This window comes from Littorina saxatilis, linkage group LG2 (assembly GCF_037325665.1).
Source record: "Littorina saxatilis isolate snail1 linkage group LG2, US_GU_Lsax_2.0, whole genome shotgun sequence".
In the NCBI taxonomy this organism is placed as follows: domain Eukaryota; kingdom Metazoa; phylum Mollusca; class Gastropoda; order Littorinimorpha; family Littorinidae; genus Littorina; species Littorina saxatilis.
This window is the reverse complement of record NC_090246.1, coordinates 53,252,732-53,274,129: the sequence shown is the minus strand read 5'-3', so window position 1 is coordinate 53,274,129 and position 21,398 is coordinate 53,252,732. Positions and strand designations below refer to the sequence as shown.

Below are 21,398 nucleotides of genomic sequence, written 5' to 3'. Positions count from 1 at the left end.
TACATCTAGTTTACAAATATTTTAAGACACGAGTGATATATTTATATACATATAAACAAAATAAACAGATAGACGAACAGGCAGACAAGACAACAAACGAGCAAAGAAATGAATCAACAAATTATGAAATAAACAAACAAACAAGCAAACAAACAATTTAACAATCAAATAAACAAGAGACATGTATAATACAAAGTAAGACTTTAACATTATGCGTATAAAGAACAGGCAATGCAGTTAATATATATACCCTACTGCAAACAACTGCCTAATCAGCTTATAGTCAGATGAATTAATGAAGTGAATGAAGCACTTCAAGTACGAAATGAGCGAGCAAGCAAGAGTGATGCAGAAACCATTTCCTGATACACTATAGTAAAGAAGGAACTAGGAAGTCACAAAGTCCTTTCTTCAAATCTTCCTTTGACCAGCATTATAAGTCAGAGAAAGATCAAATGCAGCTTGTAGAGATTGAAAATACTTGTTGAGGTTTAAAGAGATGTTGGAGATGGAAGGCCTTTCTTAACTGCATGTTTACTGTCTTTTTCAAGGGTTCAGATATTTATATATGTGGCATGTAAACCCTTTGGTGCTTCAGTTTATGTTCACAAGCAGACATACTGACACAAACTTGGACTTTGTTGTCTTTATTAATCCAATAATTTAGTCATCCATCCATTCATCATCTAATCTCTTTGACAATCAACCATCCACTTGATGAGCCAATCAATCAAGGAAGCAATCAATCAATCAATCAAATGATTTTTAAGACAGTATTAGGTGTTGGGTCTGTTTGGGTGTTTTTCAGAATCATCACCTGTAGCCAATAATGGCATTACGCACACTTGGTTTAAACAAAATTCTATTCAAAATACATGACGTGTAACAGTTTAAAATATGCAACTAGGACACGAACTCAAGCAAAAGCGTACTTTACATGACCAAAACAATATAACATTACACAAATCTTCATGACGCTGGACATGACAATAATAAACCAGAAGAACAAATTGTGGGGTGGGTGATGGGGAACTTATAAGAAAAACAGAGAAATCTCCAGAGAAAAAAAGGGGGGAAAACAATATACAGGCATTGTATGTCCAATCATATCCAACCATAACTGACACTTATTTCCATGGTAACCCGACTGACAGGTGTTGGGAGCCCTGAGACTGCTGCTGGTGCTGCCCAGCCCTGTGCTGCACTCCCTGGCCCGACAGCTCACATACGGCCTGCACGAACTGCTGCGCACCAACGCCGCAAACATCCACGCTGCAGTCGACTGGAGTACGCTCTTCACTCTGCTGGAGGTGGTGGGGGCCGGTGCTAACCCCCCGCCCGTCATGCAGGTGGATGGTGATCTGGATGTGGCCCAGGTGTTGCATGATGCAGGTGAGTTTGCAAGTGTGTGTGTGGGAGGTGTATGTATATGGGTTTATGTCTGGCCGTCTGTCTGTCTGTCTGTCTGTGTGTCTGTCTGTCTGTCTGTCTGTCTGTCTGTCTGTCTGTCTCTACCTGTCTGGTTTCAAACCCCAACCTTCAAAAGGGAAGGCTGATGTCTTTTGCACAAGACTATTGTGCCCATCTGTCTGTTAGATTGTGTCTGTGAGTCATTTACGCAGTCATACTCCATTTGTGGTGGATGCATTCTTGTAATTTTTATGTAACCCACCAAACCACATGGATGACAGGATCTTTTTTGTGCATACTTGGACTTGTGCTTGCGTGTACATGTAATGCAGGGGGATAAAACACTAGCAGGTCTGCACACATAAATTGACCAACATTATCCCACCAGGTGCATGCAGGTTTTGAACCCCAAACTTTCAATAAGGAAGGCCGGTGTCTTTAACACAAAGTTATTGTGCCCTTCTGTCTGCCAGACTGTGGCATCTTTATATCCCTGTCGCAAAATAGCTATTATTCTGTTGGGTATTTGCAAATCCTTCAGATGTCTGCATGCCCTGAGAGTGGATTGTGACTTACTGCATTTCTTGAAACTGAAACTTAGAAGGTTGATAGTGATATAATGCATAAAAAGGAAAAGATTCCACATTTGAGAATAAAAAAGTACATGTAACAAAATGATCAGCATCGTTTATGTCAGTGAGCTGATTTGACCTTAACCTTCCTCTTTCTTAGATTTCATCTGCTGCTCTGTGTTCTGTATGTGTATTTTCCTCTGTCTAAACATTCTATCTTTTCCCATCTAATCGCATCCAGATATTAAATCCCCAGGAGCACAAAGTGACAGTGAGATCACAGAAGGAGGTGGGTCAGCGTCAGCCAGTGACCGCGGCTACACGTCGGACAGCGAGCTGTATGAAAGTCCTGCCAGACACATTCCCCAGCACCCACACACACGCAGAGCTAGTCCTGAACTTGCCCTAAGAGCCGTGCCAGACAACGGTAGCTGGATGCTCGTGAGTCAATTTATCTATTTTATTGAATGAAGTTTGCATGGTGCTGCATTTTCTTGCTGCTGTAAGATTCACAGTGTTTCGGGCTGTCTAATTCTAATTTGTCGAATTTCTAATTCTGTTCTACAGATAGTTGAAATGTTGCAGCTGTAGGAAGGGCACTGTACTTAGTATTTGCAATTTTAAGCAACTTATATTTGGAAGCATTGAATATTTGAGTTTGTATAGTACAGTGTGACTATTTATGAACAGGCACAGCTCTGTATGAGATCAGGTTGAAGAAGTCGCTCCAGAAGAACTTAACTTTTAATTTGAGAAAATCTCAGCCAAATATCCATTGTGAGAGCCTCTAGCAGAATGTTCCCCCCTCTGCCCCAAACCCCTTTCCCTTTTCCTTGTCTTGTTTCTAATTTAATTTATAATGTAGCTTTTGTTAAGATATTCCAGCAGGGCATTTTCAAAGTGAATGTGCATCAATGGTTCTCCCCAAACAGGTAAACAGGGAAGAAAGCCCAACCACTGCCGCCCCAGCCCCTTTGCGTATCAACCAGTACAGCATAGAGCTACGAGAGGAATTGGTGCGAGGCGACCGCCGGGCACTGCTCAAGTCCGCAGAGACTCTGGCTTTCCTGGTGCGAGATGCTGCCCACGTTACTCCTCACAACTTCAAGAGCTGTGTTCATACCATTCGCATCTTTGTGGAGGCCAGTGTTAATGGAGGTAAGGTGCAGACAAAATCCTGATTTTGTAACCCAGCCGAGCTGAAAACCAATGAACTTTTTCTTTTCCTCTGGGTTTGAGGATCATTGGCACTATTGCATTTGAGAAGCATTCTGCTCAAAGACTGTTCGTCTACCTATATAACCTATTTGTTGGCCATGTTACCCTAGCCACAGCATTTCTTTGGGGGGGGGGGGGGGTGTATTGGAAACTAGACTGGACTTCTGGTGATGGTGTCAGTGTTTGTTTATTCGGGTCACTGTGATCTTAAATGTCAATGTTTTTTTTTTCTTGTTCTGCAAGTTACGCAGTGAAGTCTGTGAATGAAGTGACCATTAAAAGATCATTCTTTTCATCTTTTTTGCTCAATTGTGTTGTGAAACTGTTGACAATTTTGATAAGCTTAACTTGCTTATCAGAGCTGGATTACTGCTTGGTGCAACATTGTCATCAGCACATTTTGGTCACATTTTGCTCCAAAGACCTCCAAAAATCTAAGAAAATCAGGTCTTCAAAGATGGGGGTAACTTTACAGACAATATGTGACCCTCCACCACGAAATGAGTCGCTTGTCACCTTTGCATGATTTTCATATTTTTACATTTTTCTAAAGAGTTTTTTATGCTCTATCCAGTGGTGAAAACCGTTTTAGAAAAGAGCGAAAACTGTTTGAGTTATAAGCCTGTGACTAAGGTGATCCTCCCACTGTTACCATACACTCCCCGGACTTATATTAAGCCTAGCGCAGAACCGCGCGAGGTGACATGCGACTCATTTCGTGGTGGAGGGTCACATATGAAATAAATATGGAAAAAACAAGGTCTGAAAAGGAGGGGAAGTCTCAAACTACAAGGGAAATTTCAATCAAATAAGGCAGGGCGCTAGGATAAGATCCAAAAATACATTTAGAGCACTTACATCCCTTGGTTTCTTACAAGGTGAGTTCTACTGTATACTGGATGTCTTGTACTGCACTGACACTCCATTGTATTATTTTATGTTTTGTGTTTCCCCACCTTTTTATTGTACTCTGTTGTGTGTATTAACATCTCCCAAACTCTGCTGCACACAGGCCATCACCGAATACCCCCGCGCTCAAACTCTCTCCGGGAAAAGTACGGCGGAGGTCACCCGCACAAACCCCCTCCTCGCAGCCGCCAACACCGTGAATCCAAGATGAAGAAGTCCCGATCTTCTCCCACCCACCTTGCAACGGCTCCCAGCGCGTCTGACGACGAAGGGGAGGAGGAGGCGGCACTGACCAGTCTTCACTCCCTGTCCATCCAGCTGCTTGACCTCATGCACACACTGCACACCAGGGCCGCCTCCATTTTTGCCGCCTGGGCTGAGGAGGGGGATGGTGAGGGAGGTGCCAGTGGAGACGGAGGGAAGCGCATTGACGCTGCCACGCGCACCTTGTGGGCTACCTGCTGGTGTCCACTTCTTCAAGGTTTGTGTGGAGTTATAGTGTGGTTGGGATCTGGGGCTGTGTCTGTCTGTCTGTCTGTGTCTGTGTGTGTCTGTGTGTTCTGTGTGTTCTGTGTCATTGCTTGACTGCTTGTTGATGTCTGTATATCTTAGTGTTTTTGTCTCATTTGTGAAGTGTGTTTGTCTCATTATTGAAGTGTCTGACTATCTCAGCATGCAAATTCAGTAACAGATGTTTACTAAAAGAGTTTGAGGATCTGTTAATAATTCAAAGAGTGATAAGCTAGAGTTAAACAGAAATACAGCTAAAGGTAAAGGAGAAGGCTTTTCAATATGCAAATTGTGATGCAATGATTACTTGTGGTTCTGCAGCAAAGGGTTCACTGTCTGGACCGATTTTTGTCGTATCTAGCTTAGGGTCAATGCACACTGTGTCGGTTAAACAATAACTTAATCTCATTTTGGATTTTCCAATACTGTTTGTTACAAGTGTTTTTGCACACCTAAAGTCTTCATAACTTATCATTCCAGGTATTGCACGGTTGTGTTGTGACACACGGCGACAGGTCCGCAGCCAGGCTCTGACCTACCTACAGAGGGCACTACTGGTCCATGACTTGCAAACGTTATCGGCAGTGGAGTGGGAAGCCTGCTTTAACAAGGTCAGTGAACAGCATTATTTAGTTTATTCCTTTATTGACAGACTTGAAAAATTATTAATGCCTGAAACCCTTTCACTCAGATTCGTTCCAATACAATGATTGTTTGGAGTTTCAGGTTACAGGCTTGGGCAGGAACATAGAAGAAGAATGGCTTCTAAGATCTTTTAGATTATTTGGGATTTACAAGTGTATGTGTTTGTCTTTACAGTGACTTGTACATGCACGCTACTCTTGATTTTCACATTGCAAGTGTTTGTGTTAACCTTGACAGTGATCAGTATGTGCAAGGTGCTGGTGATTTTCACATTGCAAGTGTTTTCGTTCGCCCTTCCAGAATAATGACTGACATGTAAGAGTGGCTGTTGTATAAACATGACTTTTCTTCAAGTTGTTCCAGCTGATTTACAACGAAACCTTTATTGTGTGTTTGTTGTTTCAGGTCTTATTTCCTTTGCTGACCAAACTGCTGGAAAACATCAACTCTCAGGATCCCTCAGGCATGGAAGAGACACGCATGAGAGCTTCCACACTTCTGTGCAAGGTTTGTGTTAAGAACGGGGACCATTCTATATGAGCAGGAGAAGAATAAAGGGGCACTAATAGATGCCAAGTTTGAATGAGGGTTCATTTAGCTTGAGGCACTGCAAAATGGACACACGGGAATTCATGGATTTCCTTCTGCAGCATGTCACAGCTTTGATTTAAAGATTTGGAAATTAACTGTCTGTCGAGATAGGTCTGAAGATGCAAGATGGAGAAGAATTGCAACACTACCCGTGCTATTCCAAAAAACAAACTTCACAGAATACCACAGTTATAACAAGAACAAGAATTGATTCCGCCATTGGCATTTGTCCTGGTGTGGATAACAATCCTACACCCATAAACTCCTTTCATGTACAGTGGAACCCCCCTTTTAAGACCCCCCAATTTAAGACTTCCCCCTTTTTAAGACCATGATAGTTTAGATATTTTTTTCATAACGTTTTTAAATGTACCCCCATTTTAACACTCCCTCCTTTTTAAGACCTGATTTTCTCAGATTTGTGAAGTTCTTAAAAGGGGGGTTCCACTGTACGATACAATCATGTAAGAAAAAGGCCAACAGGCTATGCACGAGTTATGACTATATATACTGGGTGGCCGAGTGGTAACGCACTTGCGCTCGGAAGCAAGAGGTTGCAAGTTCGACCCTGGGTCAGGGCGTTAGCAATTTTCTCCCCCCTTTCCTAACCTAGGTGATGGGTTCAAGTGCTAGTCTTTCGGATGAGACGAAAAACCAAGGTCCCTTCGTGTACACTACATTGGGGTGTGCACGTTAAAGATCCCACGATTGACAAAAGGGTCTTTACTGGCAAAATTGTATAGGCATAGATAAAAATGTCCACCAAAATACCCTTGTGACTTGGAATAATAGACCGTGAAAAGTAGGATATGCGCCGAAATGGCTGCGATCTGCTGGCCGATGTGAATGCGTGATGTATTGTGTAAAAAAATTCCATCTCACACGGCATAAATAAATCCCTGCGCCTTGAATATGTGCGCAATATAAATTGCATAAAATAAAATAAAAAGAATTAAAAAAATCCCTGCGCTTAGAACTGTACCCACGGAATACGCGCGATATAAGTCTCATATTGATTGATTGATTGATATTGCTTTATTGTGACCACCAGGTGTTCCTGCAGCACCTGAGCCCCTTGCTGTGCTTGACCACCTTCACTGCCCTGTGGCTGACCATCCTGGACTTCATGGAGAAGTACATGAAGGCTGACAGCAGTGATCTTCTGGTGGGTTCATTTTCTGTGTCTTGTGTCTGGAATCTCTTCTTGTACTGCGCCACAACTGATCTTCTCGCAGATGGGTTTTGTTAAACTGAACATTTTTTAATGAACATGCTCTATTAATTTGAAACAGTTATTGACAATGCGACTTTCCACGCGAGCTTCAAGACGGAAAGGAAGTTAAGAGCTTTACCTCTCTTGATTTTTCCTCGATGTGACTTTCTAAAGCAAAGAAACCAAATAATTATTTCTGACAGGCTGTCTTACTAGTTACTTGTTACGGAGGGGGCTACTGAACTAGGTCAGAACCAAATGTTAGCCAAGATTTAAATTGTATTAATAAACATGCTCTAAGTCAACATCCTTATTTGTACCTGTGTTGTTTGGTTTTTGCTTTATAAGCATCTTTCGATTGAAGTAAAATTTGGCATGTAGACTGTGCTGGCAGAAACAGTTTGGAGCTGCCACCGAAGAATGGGACATCCTGTATCTTCCAGAGAGCTTTCTTGAACTGGAATGTTTTGACAAAACAGTGTATATGTCCAGTGATATCTTTCAAGTTATAACATGTTTGGAACCAGCCAGATATTTCTTTTCAATACAGGTGTCCTTTCCTTTTCATTTGACGAGGCAGTGATACCACAGTGTACAATCACATGTTCTTCATTTGGAGGTGTCCTCTCATCAGGCGTTGCTTTCAGTTTATGTGTTGAACGTTGGAACGGATTGAAAGATTCCGACTGTTATCATTTGAGCGAGTTGAGCAGGGTTTAACCCTGGATATATGTGCTTTATAAATATTATGCATTGTCATCATTTTCACGAGTTTTCATTCACAAGCACCTGGGAAATAAATCTCATGTTCCCCATGCAATAAATCCCCGGTTACCATAGTTGCAGGAAGCAGGTTATACATGGATAATCAAAAGCAAACCCAATAGAAACACTCGGGGATTCTTCGGCTCTTTTCATTGGTGTTTCCCCTGGGACAGGCTGAACTTCTTTAACCCAGTGTGGGATTTTCAGTGGGGCGACCACCCCCAACCCAGCGCGTCCCCGAGTGGCGGATAGGGGAACGGACTTCAGATATGAAGACCAGCCGCTTGCGGCCGCGGACCAAACTGGCGGTGTTTCCTACCAGGTTGGAGTGGGGTAGCAGGCGGCACTGCTACTCTCTTCAAAATACTCCATCGCCCTTCGACGGGACTCATCTAATGCGATTATGGGCGCATTAAAACTCTAGCTCCGGGTGGGATCCCGGCAAATCCTCCCCCCTGTGCTCTCAGGGTAGGACGTACGGGCCATGAGCTAAGAGTGAGGTAACCCCGACAGAAACCTCGAGTGCTGAAGACGGAGGTACTGGGCTGCAAGGCGCACTCTAATAAACCATGGTACCACGCATCAACGCCAACCAAAAACGGCGAACGCAAGAAGAAGAAGAAGAATTGGTGTTTCCCCAGACCTAAAGAGACGACACGACACTGCTTTGCAAAGTTCCAAAAACGAACTGGCAAACTGGCAAAAGTAAACAAAAAACAAAACTACTTCATGAAAGGTCATAAATTCATCACAAACAAATGAAACCTACCGATATGTGTTGTCTTCTTACAAAGTCATGGAGTGCGTGTATCTGTGTTTCGATACACAGACGTTCGGAGAAACACGAACGTCAAGTTCAAGTCAAACCAATTGACCCCTGACACACAAATTTTGACCCGTGCACAGGACGTTGTATCGATAAACAAAGCGCAAATAAGAAATAATAATAAAAGCAAAGAAAATAGCAACAAAATGTGCAAACATCTAACAAAGCCGAGCAAGCAGAATGACAGGTCTAATGAAAAACAAAGAGGCACCGAGTCGGAAACAAGATCGCGATTCTTTCCTTCACTGCACGACGCAAATCTTCTGTGACCTTTGACCCAACGTAGCTTCCACATTCGATCACTAAGCTTAATATTTACAACTGAAAGCCGAGGGGGTGGAATAAAAACGATGTTTGATGGGTTGTTGACAGACCAGCTTTTTTGTCGGTCCGAGGGAGAGCATATCGTCTTTTGTTTCATATTTATTGACCAAGGCCGAAGGCCGCTGTCAATAAATATGAAACAAAAGTCGATATGCCCCCCGAGGACCGACAAAAAAGCTGGTCTGACAACAAACCACCAAACATCTTATATTGTTCAGACCTGTTTACTCTTACTATTTTGGGGTGATTTATAACCATTTTTTAGGATTTGGGGGGGAAAATACTCCATTTGAGTCCAGACTACGATTTTCAAATGTGGTTCAAATTAGGTTTGTGTTGCTGATATTGGCGTTTGTAACCCCTGGGTTACTATTTTGATGATCAGATTACTATTTTTTTTACTTGACCATTACTCTTGTCAAGTTTTGGAGTAAACAGGTCTGATTATTATTATTATTATTATTGTTCATTTTTGGATTTTCTCCCTTCTCAGTCTGAGGCCATCCCAGAGAACCTGAAGAACATGCTGCTGGTGATGGAGACAGCAGGAATCTTCCAGACCGACGCCGGGACAGAGTCCAAACTGTGGCGTCTCACCTGGGACAAGATCGACACCTTCCTCCCCAACCTGCGGGACGACATCTTCAAACCATTTGAGCCAGGTGAGTCAAATGGTTTGAATACACCTTGGTAACGTCTTGATGTAAAGGAGGCACTGATTCCAGTTCAAATGAGAAAAAAAGTGAAGGTGGAGGGATTTATTTTCAGCAGGGACATGCTTTTTGAATTTGTGTGTGTTGGAGTGGAGGAACCAAGCTGTACCAAGTGTAATGAATAGACACATGTACATTTTCAGGGGAATGATACGTACTGTTTGGTAACAATAACAAACAATTGTTATGACATACTAAGAGCATGAGTTTCACAAAACAGTATTCTTTGTTTTTCATTTATTTTTATTGACCGTTTACCTCAGACGTGGCTTTATGGGGCTGTCCAGTTGTGCCCCATAAACTGCTAAAGAATTATGTTTTAACTGTTAAATGTTTAATGGTCTTTGTCTTGCAGAACCCAAGAAGATTGACAGATGTGGGACCACCACCACCACAGAATCAGCAGCAGCACCACCATCAGAAACCGAGGTGTCTGGAAGCCAGCACACAGGAGAAACAGGTAGCACAGAGCAACAGCAGCAGTGTGATGCCACACCTGCGGAAGACAGCCAGGAGGTGCCACACTCACCTGCAACAGGTGTGCAAGACGTTCCACTGGAAGGCATCACTGTCATACCTTCTGCTAGTCAAGGTAAGACGGGGTATCCACAAGTGAGGTCAAAGTCAGGTAACTTTGGTAAATAGGATTGTAAAGCCTCAAATTAACTGGGCAAAGTCAACTACGCGAAATATACTTTGCTAAGCTGGCCGCACGGAGCTTTAGCACTGAGTTTTCGGTAAACAGACTGCGGGTAGTCTTCACGAAGTCGACTTCAGGCTCAATTAAGGACCCCCTTAATGTTAGGTCCAGATATACCTTTGTTACAGCTAGGCCTTTGCAACAGCATTACACATGAAAGTGCAGAGTTATGGGTTAAAAGAAGTAGAGAGAGACAGAGTGGCTGGCTGGCTGATGTGTGCTTTTGTGTTTTAGTTTGCAAGAGAGGTTCCCAGTGTGAGGAATTTTGCAACAGTATTTGGAACATAATGTGTGGCTTCTAACTTGCTGAGTGCTATGGTGAACCACTGATTAACTAAGACAGGACATGTACAGTGAAACCCCCTTTTTTAAGACTCCCCAATTTATGACCTCCCCCTTTTAAGACTTTACTTTTCAAGAGTTTTTGTTCATAACCTCTATAAATTTACCTCCATTTTAAGACACCCCCCCCCCCCTTTTAAAGCCTAATTTTCTCAGATTGTTGGAGGTCTTAAAAGGGGGGTTCCATTGTAGAAGCAAACTATAAGCTACGGAAAAAGTGGCCCAGAAGCTACTGTTTAGTATTTGAACAATGTCACACTGGTTTCAGAAAATGTCCACCACTGATAGATTCCTCGATTACCCTGTTTCAGTTGTGACTCAGCAACAAGGGCCAGCTCAGCGCCCAGAAAGTCCTTTGCTCAGTCAATCTGAGGAATCAACCCCCGGATCCTCATACATCCTTCATCCGCCGCTGCCCGCAGTTGCCTCATCCTCACCCCCTGGGGGTTCGAACCCCAGCAGGGGGCTGCCGGGAGTCCACATTCCGCTGCTCCTCAACCCTGATATTCTTCAGAGCACCTCTATTCCCTACATCTCACCTCAGGTTTGTGGCTTATAGTGGAGTCATAAACTTTGCACACACATTCACTCCCACATTTACACACATTTAACACACCAACATGCAGTCACACATGCATGCACACACACACACAGACACACAGAGGCCCGCACACACACACACTCAAGCACACACACACACATATTAAATTACATATTCTTACCGCAATTCTCATAAATGCATTGACTTCAGTCTCACATGCTAGATGTCGAAAAACCACTCAAATTACCTGCCCTTAGAAGGGTGGTAACCAAGCTAAAAAAACAGACGCCATAGCCGTTGCTATGCACTGAACCCACTTGGTTACCCATAACCCACCGCGCACCACGTGGGCGCCAGCATCCGGAATAATCATTCTCGACTTTCGACAGCACACGGTGGACGTGTCGATTTTTTGTCTACTCACTCACGGCCTTCGCATGCCAGCCTGTCCGTGAGACTAGCTGTTTCTTGTGGGTCTACCTGTCCGCCAACCTTTTGGTGAGATTGTTCCGTTTTGTTTGTTTTTTTAGCTGTTTGTTTGGAACAGGCACGCAGAATTTTCGTTTCTGGGTGACTGTTTTTTCGTCGGTTTTAAGATGGCCGACAGCAAAGCTAAACCTAGCGCGAGGCGGGAAGGAGACAAGGCTCTTAGACCGGTTAAGAAAGCTAAGCCTAAGAGTAAACCTAAGAATGTTGATTTGCCTGTCATGCGGGTCGAAGACCCGTTGAATAGCACTTCTTTTGATGTTCCGATCCCTCCAAGGTCGGGTTCAGGTTCTCCTCAGCTCGCGCCCCCTGATGGGTGTAATCAGCCTGGGCCTGCGGCCTTGGGCTTCTTGAAGACTGAATTGTTTGAATTTATTTCTCAGCAGTTCGCGTCCCGTTCCGGGGTCCCTCCGCTGCCGCCTGCGGTAGGGGATCCTGCCTCCCTAGTTCGGCTGGGGCTGTCGTCGTCTGCGACGGTGACTGATGGTGGTTTAGCCGCACTGCCACTCCGTCTTCGCACTGGACTGGTGCACCTGGGCTGTTCGGTGCAACCCTTACTGCCTCTGGTAGTGTGGGGGTTGCTCTCGAGCACTCTCTCCGTAGGGAGAGGGGGCCTGCTCCCTGCCTGTCTCTGCCCGCTCACCTTGCTTTTAGCACAGCTGAGTCGGGCATGCAGCCCCCTTACCGTTTGGAGGGGGGCATGGTAAGTCACAGCCTGGGCTTGTTCCCACTCTGCCTCATTGGGGGCAGGGGGCTGTGTCAGCGGCCCACCCTTTCCCGCCCTCTGGGCAGGATTGGGTGGGGGCTGTGGCAGCGGCCCACCCTTTCCCGCCCTCTGGGCAGGATCGGGTGGGCGCTGTTGGACTGTCTTCTCAGCGAGATTCAGCCATAGAAGCCAACTCAAGATCGAGCCTAGGGAGCCTCCTCCCTTTCGTTTCCCGGCCAGTCAGGAGGCCAGGACTGTCATAGAGACAGAGATCAATTCTCTTCTGGCCAAGAAGGCAATAGAGGAGATTGTCGATCATGCCTCGCCCGGGTTCTACGGACGGCTGTTCGTAGTTCCCAAGGCTTCCGGCCGCTGGAGGCCTGTTCTCGATCTTTCTTTGCTGAACACGTTTCTTCGGAAGATCAAGTTTCGGATGGAGACCCCCGCTTCGGTCAGCGAGGCTCTTCGTCGGGGAGATTGGGTGACCTCGGTGGATTTAACGGATGCTTACTTTCACATCCTGATGCTTCAGGCAGACAGGAAGTGGCTCCGTTTCCGCTGGGGTCATCGGATTTTTCAGTTCAGGGCTCTGCCCTTTGGGCTGTCTCTGGCTCCATGGGTGTTTACCATGGTGATCAGACAGTTGTCCGTTCTGATCAGGCAGAGAGGGATACGGCTGAGGACGTACCTCGACGACTGGTTGATTCAGAATCAGAGTCAAACAGCGTGCCTTTTGCACATACGGATTGTGTTGGACCAGGCTCTTTACCTGGGGTTCTCTGTGAACCAGGCGAAGTCAGAGTTAACTCCTTCTCAAAGGTTTGTTTACCTTGGCATGTCGTTCGACACGGTCTCTTGGACTGTTCGTCCTACGCAGGAGAGAATACAGAGACTTCAGGCTCTTATCTCGGCTGTGTTGATCAGACAGCAGGCATCTGTGAGGGTGCTTGCCTCGATTCTAGGTCAGATGGAATCGATGACGCTGTTGGTTCCCTTGGGAAGAGTGTACAAGAGGCCGTTTCAGGCTTCTCTCAAGTCTCTTTGGGATCCGTCCTCTCAGGATTGGGACAAGAGTGTCCCCGTCCAGGGTTGGCTCAGTCACACGACACGTCGGTGGCTGGATTCAGATTGGATCTCTCAGGGGGTTCCCATTGCTCTGCCCCCTCCGGACTTAGACCTCTTTACAGATGCGTCTCTGGCCGGATGGGGAGCTCACATCGGTGGTCACACGGTCTCGGGGCGGTGGACGCCGACGCAACTCCTTTGGCATATCAATCGCCTGGAGTTGGAGGCAGTAGCGCTCAGTCTACGTGCTTTTCTCCCTCTGGTTGTAGGCAGGCATGTCCGGTTGCATACCGACAACACCACTGTGGCTGCCTATGTCAACAAACAGGGAGGAGCTCGGTCTCTCTCTCTGTCAGACAGAGCCTGCGAGATTCTGATCTGGTGCCACTCGCATCAGATCAACGTCTCGGCGAAATATCTCCCTGGCAGGCTCAATGCTCTGGCGGACTCGCTGAGCAGGTCCTCTCAGGTGTTGCACACGGAGTGGACCATCACACACAGGGCTCTCCAGCGCCTGTGGGCTCAGGTGGAAAAGCCGATGATCGATCTGTTTGCCACCAGGTTCTCCAAGAGGCTTCCGATTTTTGTGTCCTCTTTTTCGGACACGGAGGCTTGGCGAAGCAACGCGATGGAGTTCTCCTGGGTAGGCCTGCAAACCTACGCTTTCCCCCCCTTTTCTCTGCTCAGCAGAGTGGTGCGGAAAGCCGAGCTGGAACGACCAGATCTTCTGCTGGTAGCCCCCATGTGGCCTTCGCAGCATTGGTTCCCCGATCTGCTGCTTCTGGCCAAAGGTCTTCCTATCCCTCTAAACCTGGTGCGGGGAGAGCTGGTTCAACCAAGAACAGGCATCCCACACGACGCCCCGCAGGCCCTTTGCCTACACGGCTGGAGGTTGTGAGGTCAGAGTTACAGAAATCTGGCGCTTCGGAGCTGACGCTGGATTTGGTCCAGAAAGCGCATAGGTCTTCCACTTCCTCGGTCTATGCCTCGCATTGGTCGGCCTGGGCCAAGTGGTGTAGAGAGTCTGGGGTCAACGCCTTGGCTCCTCGCTCTCTCCACGTTGCGAATCACCTCTCTTTCTTGTCGGCACAGGGCAGCTCGGCCTCTTCTTTGAGAGTCGGGCGTTCAGCGATATCTGCTACTTTGAAGCAGATAGGCAGCTCTATTAATGTCAATGGGGTGATCGCGAGTGTGATCAAAGGGGCCGCGCTTCAGGAGGTGAAGAGACGTACCCCTGTCCCTGCTTGGGATTTGTTTCTGGTGTTGGAGTTTTTGCGTTCTTCGGCGTTTGAGCCCTTACAGGCTTCCAGTTTGCTGAATTTAACGCGCAAGGCTTTGTTCCTCCTTCTCCTGGCCACAGCTCGTAGGGGCAGTGAGATACATGCCCTTTCGGGATTGCCAGAGGATATAGCGTTTGAACGTGATGGTTCGGTGTCACTGCATTTTCGGCCTGGCTTCCTGGCTAAGAATCAGAAGCCAGGCCAAGCTTCTCCGGTGATTCAAGTCCCCCCTCTTGGGACTATTCTTGCCCCGGGTGATCCGGATTTAGCTAACTGCCCGGTTAGAGCCTTAAAATCCTACCTCGCTCGCACTAGGTCGCTTAGAGCTAAGAGCCAAAAGCTCATGTTTATATCCCTGCACACAAAGCGGAATAAAGATATTTCTAAATTGACCCTCACAAGATGGGTTGCGACTCTCATCCGGCAGGCATATGAGTGGTGGCTCGCTGAAAAAAGGGGGGGGGGGGCGTTCAGTCCTCCCTCTGTCCTCGGCACGGGTCCATGAGTCCAGAGCCTGGGCTTCCTCTATCGCCGTGTTGCGTTCTGGTCGCCTAGGCGATGTCTTGCAAACGGCCTACTGGAGGTCTGATGATGTTTTCATCAGTTTTTATCTTCGGGATATCTCCTGCACTCGACTTGACGGCTCCAGTTCTTTGCCGGCTTTGGTCGCTGCAGGTCAAGTTCTTTCAAGGACATAAGTAAGTTCCCTCCGCCTTTAGGAGGAATCTGCATTTATGAGAATTGCGGTAAGAATATGTAATTTAATAACTGGCATGGTTGGCCTAGTGGTAAGGCGTCCGCCCCGTTATCGGGAGGTCGTGGGTTCGAACCCCGGCCGGGGTCATACCTAAGACTTTAAAATTGGCAACCTAGTGGCTGCTCCGCCTGGCGTCTGGCATTATGGGGTTAGTGCTAGGACTGGTTGGTCCGGTGTCAGAATAATGTGACTGGGTGAGACATGAAGCCTGTGCTGCGACTTCTGTCTTGTGTGTGGCGCACGTTATACAGTAAAACCTGCATCCAGCGGACCCTTAATTCGGCGGACACCTTTGCATAACGGACACTTCAAGTGAGGACAGATGTATTTTACACTCAAAAACACCTTAAAAGAGCGAACACCGCAAAGGCGCGGATGCAGACACTCTTTTTTGGTCCCGATTTGGTTCGTTACCTGTCAACAACAGTCCGCCATCTTGGTTCTGCAAATACAATCTCGCTGGCGATGTGAACGCGCGAGAAGCTTATTTTGTAAGCCAACGGCAGCACTTGAAAGATTGATTTTTGTATGGTGCACGCTCATTGGTCGATGCCGTGAATTGAACTGAACTCACAAACAAAAACAAGTTAGGGTTTCTACTTTCTGTACTGTGATGCATCTTCGTCTCATCCTTCGTTGATCGCGGTCTCATCATGTCAAAACGGAAATTTCTGACTTTAGAAGAAAGAGTCGATGTGATAAAGAAATTGGACAAGGGGCTCTCTGTTCGAAAAGTGGCTGATGAGCTGAATTGTGGAAAAACGCAAATTTCCAACATCAAAGCTGATCGTTCACAAATTCTGAGTCAGTGGGAATCCGGTGCCAGATAGACGGGAAAATGTGTAAAGAGGAGAAAAACAACCTATGACGGGTTGAACGACGAACTCTTCGAGTGGTTTTCGAGAGCTCGATCAAAGAATATTCCCGTGAATGGCCCATTGCTTCAGGTAAGAAACCGATTGCACCTCTTTCTCTCTCTCGCTGGGTCACCCTGAAATGCTGACAGCTGTCATGAACTTGAGTAGCATTCTGGAAGATGTGCGTCTGAACCAAGCCAGCCAGGCCACACAGTCAAAGATCTCTGACTTTTTCTGACTGATTCTGGTTTTGTACATACATGTTGCATGTTGAACTTGTTTTCTTTGTCACTTTCTGTATTCTTCTTCTTCGTCGTTCACTAGACTCACTTTCTGTATGACTACATGTAATGCACAGTTTGGAATTTATACATGTACATGTACATATTAACAATTGTTTTTCTGAACATCAAGTTTTGGTTTTCATTTTTATTACATGTAATGAAAGAAAATGAAAGAACTAAACATGCATAGACACTCTATATTTACATGCAGACACATGAAATAAAACTATTTGGCTGGTTTTTTTCTTCCCAAAAAATGTCGGCGCATTCATATTCAAAAGAAAGGACACCTTGCTACAAAGGACAGTGGCAAGGCTCCCCAAGGGTGTCCTTTGCTCGCAGGTTTTACTGTATGTCAAAGCAGCACCGCCCTGATATGGCCCTTCGTGGTCGGCTGGGCGTTAAGCAAACAAACAAACAAACAAATGTAATTTAATGGAAAATTTCAAAACTAAATTTTCATTTGATTAATATACTTACCCAATTCTCATAGTTAATACCCTCCCATCCATCCCCGCTACTTAATATCCTTGGGGTGTTTGAGTAGTCAAGAATGATTATTCCGGATGCTCAGGCGCCCACGTGGTGTGCGGTGGGTTATGGGTAACCAAGTGGGTTCAGTGCATAGCAACGGCTATGGCGTCTGTTTTTTAGCTTGGTTACCACCCTTCTAAGGGCAGGTAATTTGAGTGGTTTTTCGACATCTAGCATGTGAGACTGAAGTCAATGCATTTATGAGAATTGGGTAATTAAATTACATATCTTATCCCGACTCACAACTAGCATTAACCTCTGGTTTAAGTGCCGGGACGCTGAACTACGCTTCACCCCTTAAGGGGAAGTAACCCTAAAAAAGAACAGCCTAGAACCCGCAAACTGGGTCACAGATCCAGGCCATACCGTCACGTGACTGACCACGCGAGACCGCCGCCGCCATGTTGGAAATACCTCACTCTCTCCTCAGCGGTTCTAGCGATAGGACGTTGTTCTCTCGAGCTACGCATTTTGGCGTTCAGCCTGCTGCCTGGTTGGCAGTTTATCTTCACCCCGGTTCTTCTTCACGGTCTCTGCTTCTACGGCTGTATTGGTGAGATCGTTCTTTGTTTGTTTTACTTGTATTTTTGCCTTGTGTCCGTCAACTTTGTTGTTGTTCTACTCTCTGTGAGTTGTTTCCAACATGTCGGACAAAGAGAAGAAAAAGCATAATACTCGACAGTTAGTTGCTGATTCTTCCCCCGCTAGCAGTCAGGCAAAAGATAAACCCAAAGGTACAACGGTTACTATCGTAGACCCGGTTTCTAATGCTTCGCTTTCGGTTGATATTGATAACCCAGCAAGCCCTACCTTACCCGTTCTGAAAGAATCTAAAAGCAGGAGTAGGGCTCGTTCAGCCAAGTCTAAGAAAAGTGATAAGCAAGATTTCTCTTCCCTTCTCTCTTCTTTCTCCTCGCAAATGCATACCATGTTTTCTCAACAGCAGCAACTTGCCACTGACTTACAGGCTACGCGAGAGGAGTTGCGTTCGCTGCCTAAGGGTGTGGGCGATGTTTCTTCACTTTCCCGCATCCGGTTGCCTCCTTCGGCCACAGTCACGTCAGCGGATTTGCGGGCGGAAGAACTGGCGCACGCCAGCTTCGGAGAGATGGTCCCTCGGGACACTGTTGCTCCTGCGCAGCAGGCTCTCTCCTCAGGTACGTTGGGTTCGCCGGTAGCCAGGCTCTTTGGCGAAAGCGTTCCGCATAGACCGCAACTAGTAGCTCCCCCGCCTCATAGGTCAGGGAGTGAAAGTTCGACATACCTGGGGCAAACGACTCATACGAAGCGGAGCTCATGGGGTGTTGACGCGGGAATGCAATCGATTTTACATCGATCTGGTGACCAAGGTGCACACGGGCCGTCTTTGACTTCCCCCGTTGGTGTATTCGCGTCACCACTTCCTCCTGGACAGGAAGTTGGCTCCATGCAGGCTCTGCACCGAAGTTCTACTTCCGGTTTGCAGTCAGCCTCGCTTCCGGTTGATGATGTTCAAGACTCGGTGAGTCATGCAGACTTGTCTATACATACGGAAGTGGAGTCGGAGCGAGACGATCCTACCTCATTCAATGAGGATGACGGTGACTTTCAGTTACCGCCAAGATTGAAGCCGTCCTTAGCTGTTGCAGCACAGGTCGCTTACAAATACTTTCCTGACGGCGTTGTTTCATCTGCGGGTCGTGTCTTACCCCCACCCTCAGCGGTGGGTGACTTCCGCACAGCACCAACAGCAGCTGAAGGTTTTCAGTTTTCTGAGTCTCCTTTAGTTGCTTATGAACTCTCGAAAATTCTAGCAAGAGTTCCAGGCACGTCGAGCTCCTTGCCGGTTGGCACTGTCCCTCTCCTATCTGCTCATGGTCAGGCGCCAGAAGCTGCCAAGAATTGGCTTGCCACTGATCAACTTCCGCATGCTAGTGTCCCTGCCCTTGCGCGCAGGTTTTCACTCACCCGTCGGCCTCAGAACCTTATCAACACTTTTGCCCTGCCGAGTGCAGCTCTTCCGGTCACACCGGAGCTGTCCACTCTTAGGGAGGATGGTTACCGTCAAGACAGACCTTGTGTCTACACGGAAGGTTCTCTCATTGGTTTGGAGGAGGCAGGCAGATACTCTCTTGAACTTGCCTCCCTTTCTGAGACACTCCTTCGGACTTTATCTCGTTCGATTGCGTCTTCTCTGGATCCTTTTGAATTCCGGAATGACGCAAGTGTGAAGGACGTTACGACACTTCTGGCCACATTAGCTAAGGTCAATGCGGAACAGATGGCTGTGGCGGCTCGCCTTTACTCCCACGCCGTGTTTACACGCAGGGACTCTTTTTTGGCGGGCTCAAAGATTCAGGAGAAAGCGACTTTGGATGCTCTCAAGTCTTCTCCTTTTACAGAGGGAGCTCTGCTCGGGCAGCCCTCGCTTGACGCTCTAGACAAGCAGACCCAGAACGCCAAGGATTTGGCGATCGCTCGGTTTGCACAGCATGGCTTCACTAAGCCACAGGCAAAGCAGCAGGGTCAGGCCAAGGCTTCGTTCTCGGCAGCTAATCGCGGCCACAACACGCAGCACTCTCAGTCTTCTTATAGGGGAAGGGGCAGAGGTGCCCCTTATCCTAAGAAGAAGCCATCGTTCGGGAACTCCAGGGGGGGTGGGCGAAAGCCCAACCCCCAATGATGCCTCCCCGAACCACTCATCCCTACAACCCCCACCCCTTTGGTGGCGGGTGGCCCCTCCCGGGCTCTTCCCTGCTGGTTACAACTTGTAGACAGTCAGTGGATCGTAGGGATAGTGCGTTCGGGGTTCCGCCTACTCTGGAAAGAAGGAAAAGCTCCTCTTACCAGAGTAGCACCAGCGTTCCGGTTCCCAGCAAGACCAGAGGCAAAGGCGACAATTCAGTCGGAAATTGCCTCTCTTCTTCTGAAAGAAGCTATAGAGGAGGTTTTGGACCTCAACTCTCCGGGTTTTTATGGAAGACTTTTCGTCGTCCCCAAAAACTCGGGGGGTTGGAGGCCTGTTCTCGACCTGTCTCCTCTCAACAGGTACCTCAGAAAGGTAAGGTTCACTATGGAAACTCCAACCTCTGTCAGGGAGTCTCTCAGGCCGTCAGACTGGGTAACGTCCATAGACCTAACGGACGCCTACTTTCATATCATGATCCACCCCTCGGATCGGAAGTGGCTCAGATTCAGGTGGGCAGAGAAGATTTTCCAGTTCAGAGCCCTTCCCTTCGGGTTGTCTCTGGCTCCCTGGATTTTCACAATGGTGACTCGTCAGCTGTGCTCCCTTGTCAGGCAGAGGGGCATTCGCTTCCGTGCATATCTAGACGATTGGCTAATTCTGAACCAGGATCGTCTGACTTGCAGTCTTCACACTCAGTTTGTCTTGAGTCAGTCGGCAGACCTAGGTTTCTGTGTCAATCAGGGCAAGTCGGAGTTGACTCCGTCACAAACGTTTACGTACCTAGGTATGACGTTCGACACCGTGGCCTGGACGGTCCGACCTTCTCTCAGGAGAGTCGACAGGCTTCTGTCTCTCCTAACGTCGCTGCGGTGTCAGGAACGGGCCCCGGCCAGGGTTCTGGCTTCTGCCTTAGGCCAGATGGAGTCGATGGCTACACTCGTTCCCCTGGGAAGAGTATCCAAAAGGCCGTTTCAGGCGGCCTTCGGCTCGGTATGGGAAGCAGCTTCTCAGGGTTGGGACGTCTCTGTCCCCATTCAGGGCTGGATCAAGCAGACCACAGAGCAGTGGTTTCAGGATCAGCTCTTTCTCGGCGTTCCCATTGTCCTTCCTCCCCCGGACCAGGACATGTTCACAGACGCCTCCATGGTGGGATGGGGCGCTCACTTAGCCCATCTGACGGCCTCGGGTGTGTGGTCAGAGACACAGTCTCTGTTGCACATAAACATGCTAGAGCTGGAGGCTGTATTCCTTGCACTTCAGAGTTTCCTTCCCACTGTGACGGGGCACCATGTGAAGTTACACACGGACAACACTACAGTAGCTGCTTACGTGAACAGACAGGGCGGCTCACGTTCCCACTCGTTGTCTCTCAGGACTTGTCAAATTCTGGTGTGGTGCCAGCAGCATCATATAATTCTTTCAGCCAAGTTTCTGCCAGGGTCTCTCAATGTCCTGGCGGACTCTCTCAGCCGGTCGGCTACC

General features: G+C 47.2%; 1 protein-coding gene across 5 annotated transcripts in view; it reads left to right on the top strand.

Moving 5' to 3' along the window:
- Positions 1–21,398, top strand: part of LOC138959231 (Golgi-specific brefeldin A-resistance guanine nucleotide exchange factor 1-like) — a 273,649-nt gene that overhangs the window by 37,789 nt on the left and 214,462 nt on the right. For 2 of the 5 annotated variants that reach the window (XM_070330627.1, XM_070330625.1), the window contains exons 28-37: positions 1,155–1,392; positions 2,239–2,423; positions 2,915–3,140; positions 4,213–4,590; positions 5,100–5,230; positions 5,670–5,771; positions 6,907–7,020; positions 9,477–9,645; positions 10,052–10,288; positions 11,050–11,282. In XM_070330627.1, the coding sequence (XP_070186728.1) occupies positions 1,155–1,392; positions 2,239–2,423; positions 2,915–3,140; positions 4,213–4,590; positions 5,100–5,230; positions 5,670–5,771; positions 6,907–7,020; positions 9,477–9,645; positions 10,052–10,288; positions 11,050–11,282 (2,013 nt within the window). Of the gene's footprint in view, positions 1–1,154; positions 1,393–2,223; positions 2,424–2,914; positions 3,141–4,212; positions 4,591–5,099; positions 5,231–5,669; positions 5,772–6,906; positions 7,021–9,476; positions 9,646–10,051; positions 10,289–11,049; positions 11,283–21,398 lie in introns of all 5 variants that reach the window. The other 3 variants (XM_070330624.1, XM_070330623.1, XM_070330626.1) reach the window with 2 other exon arrangements.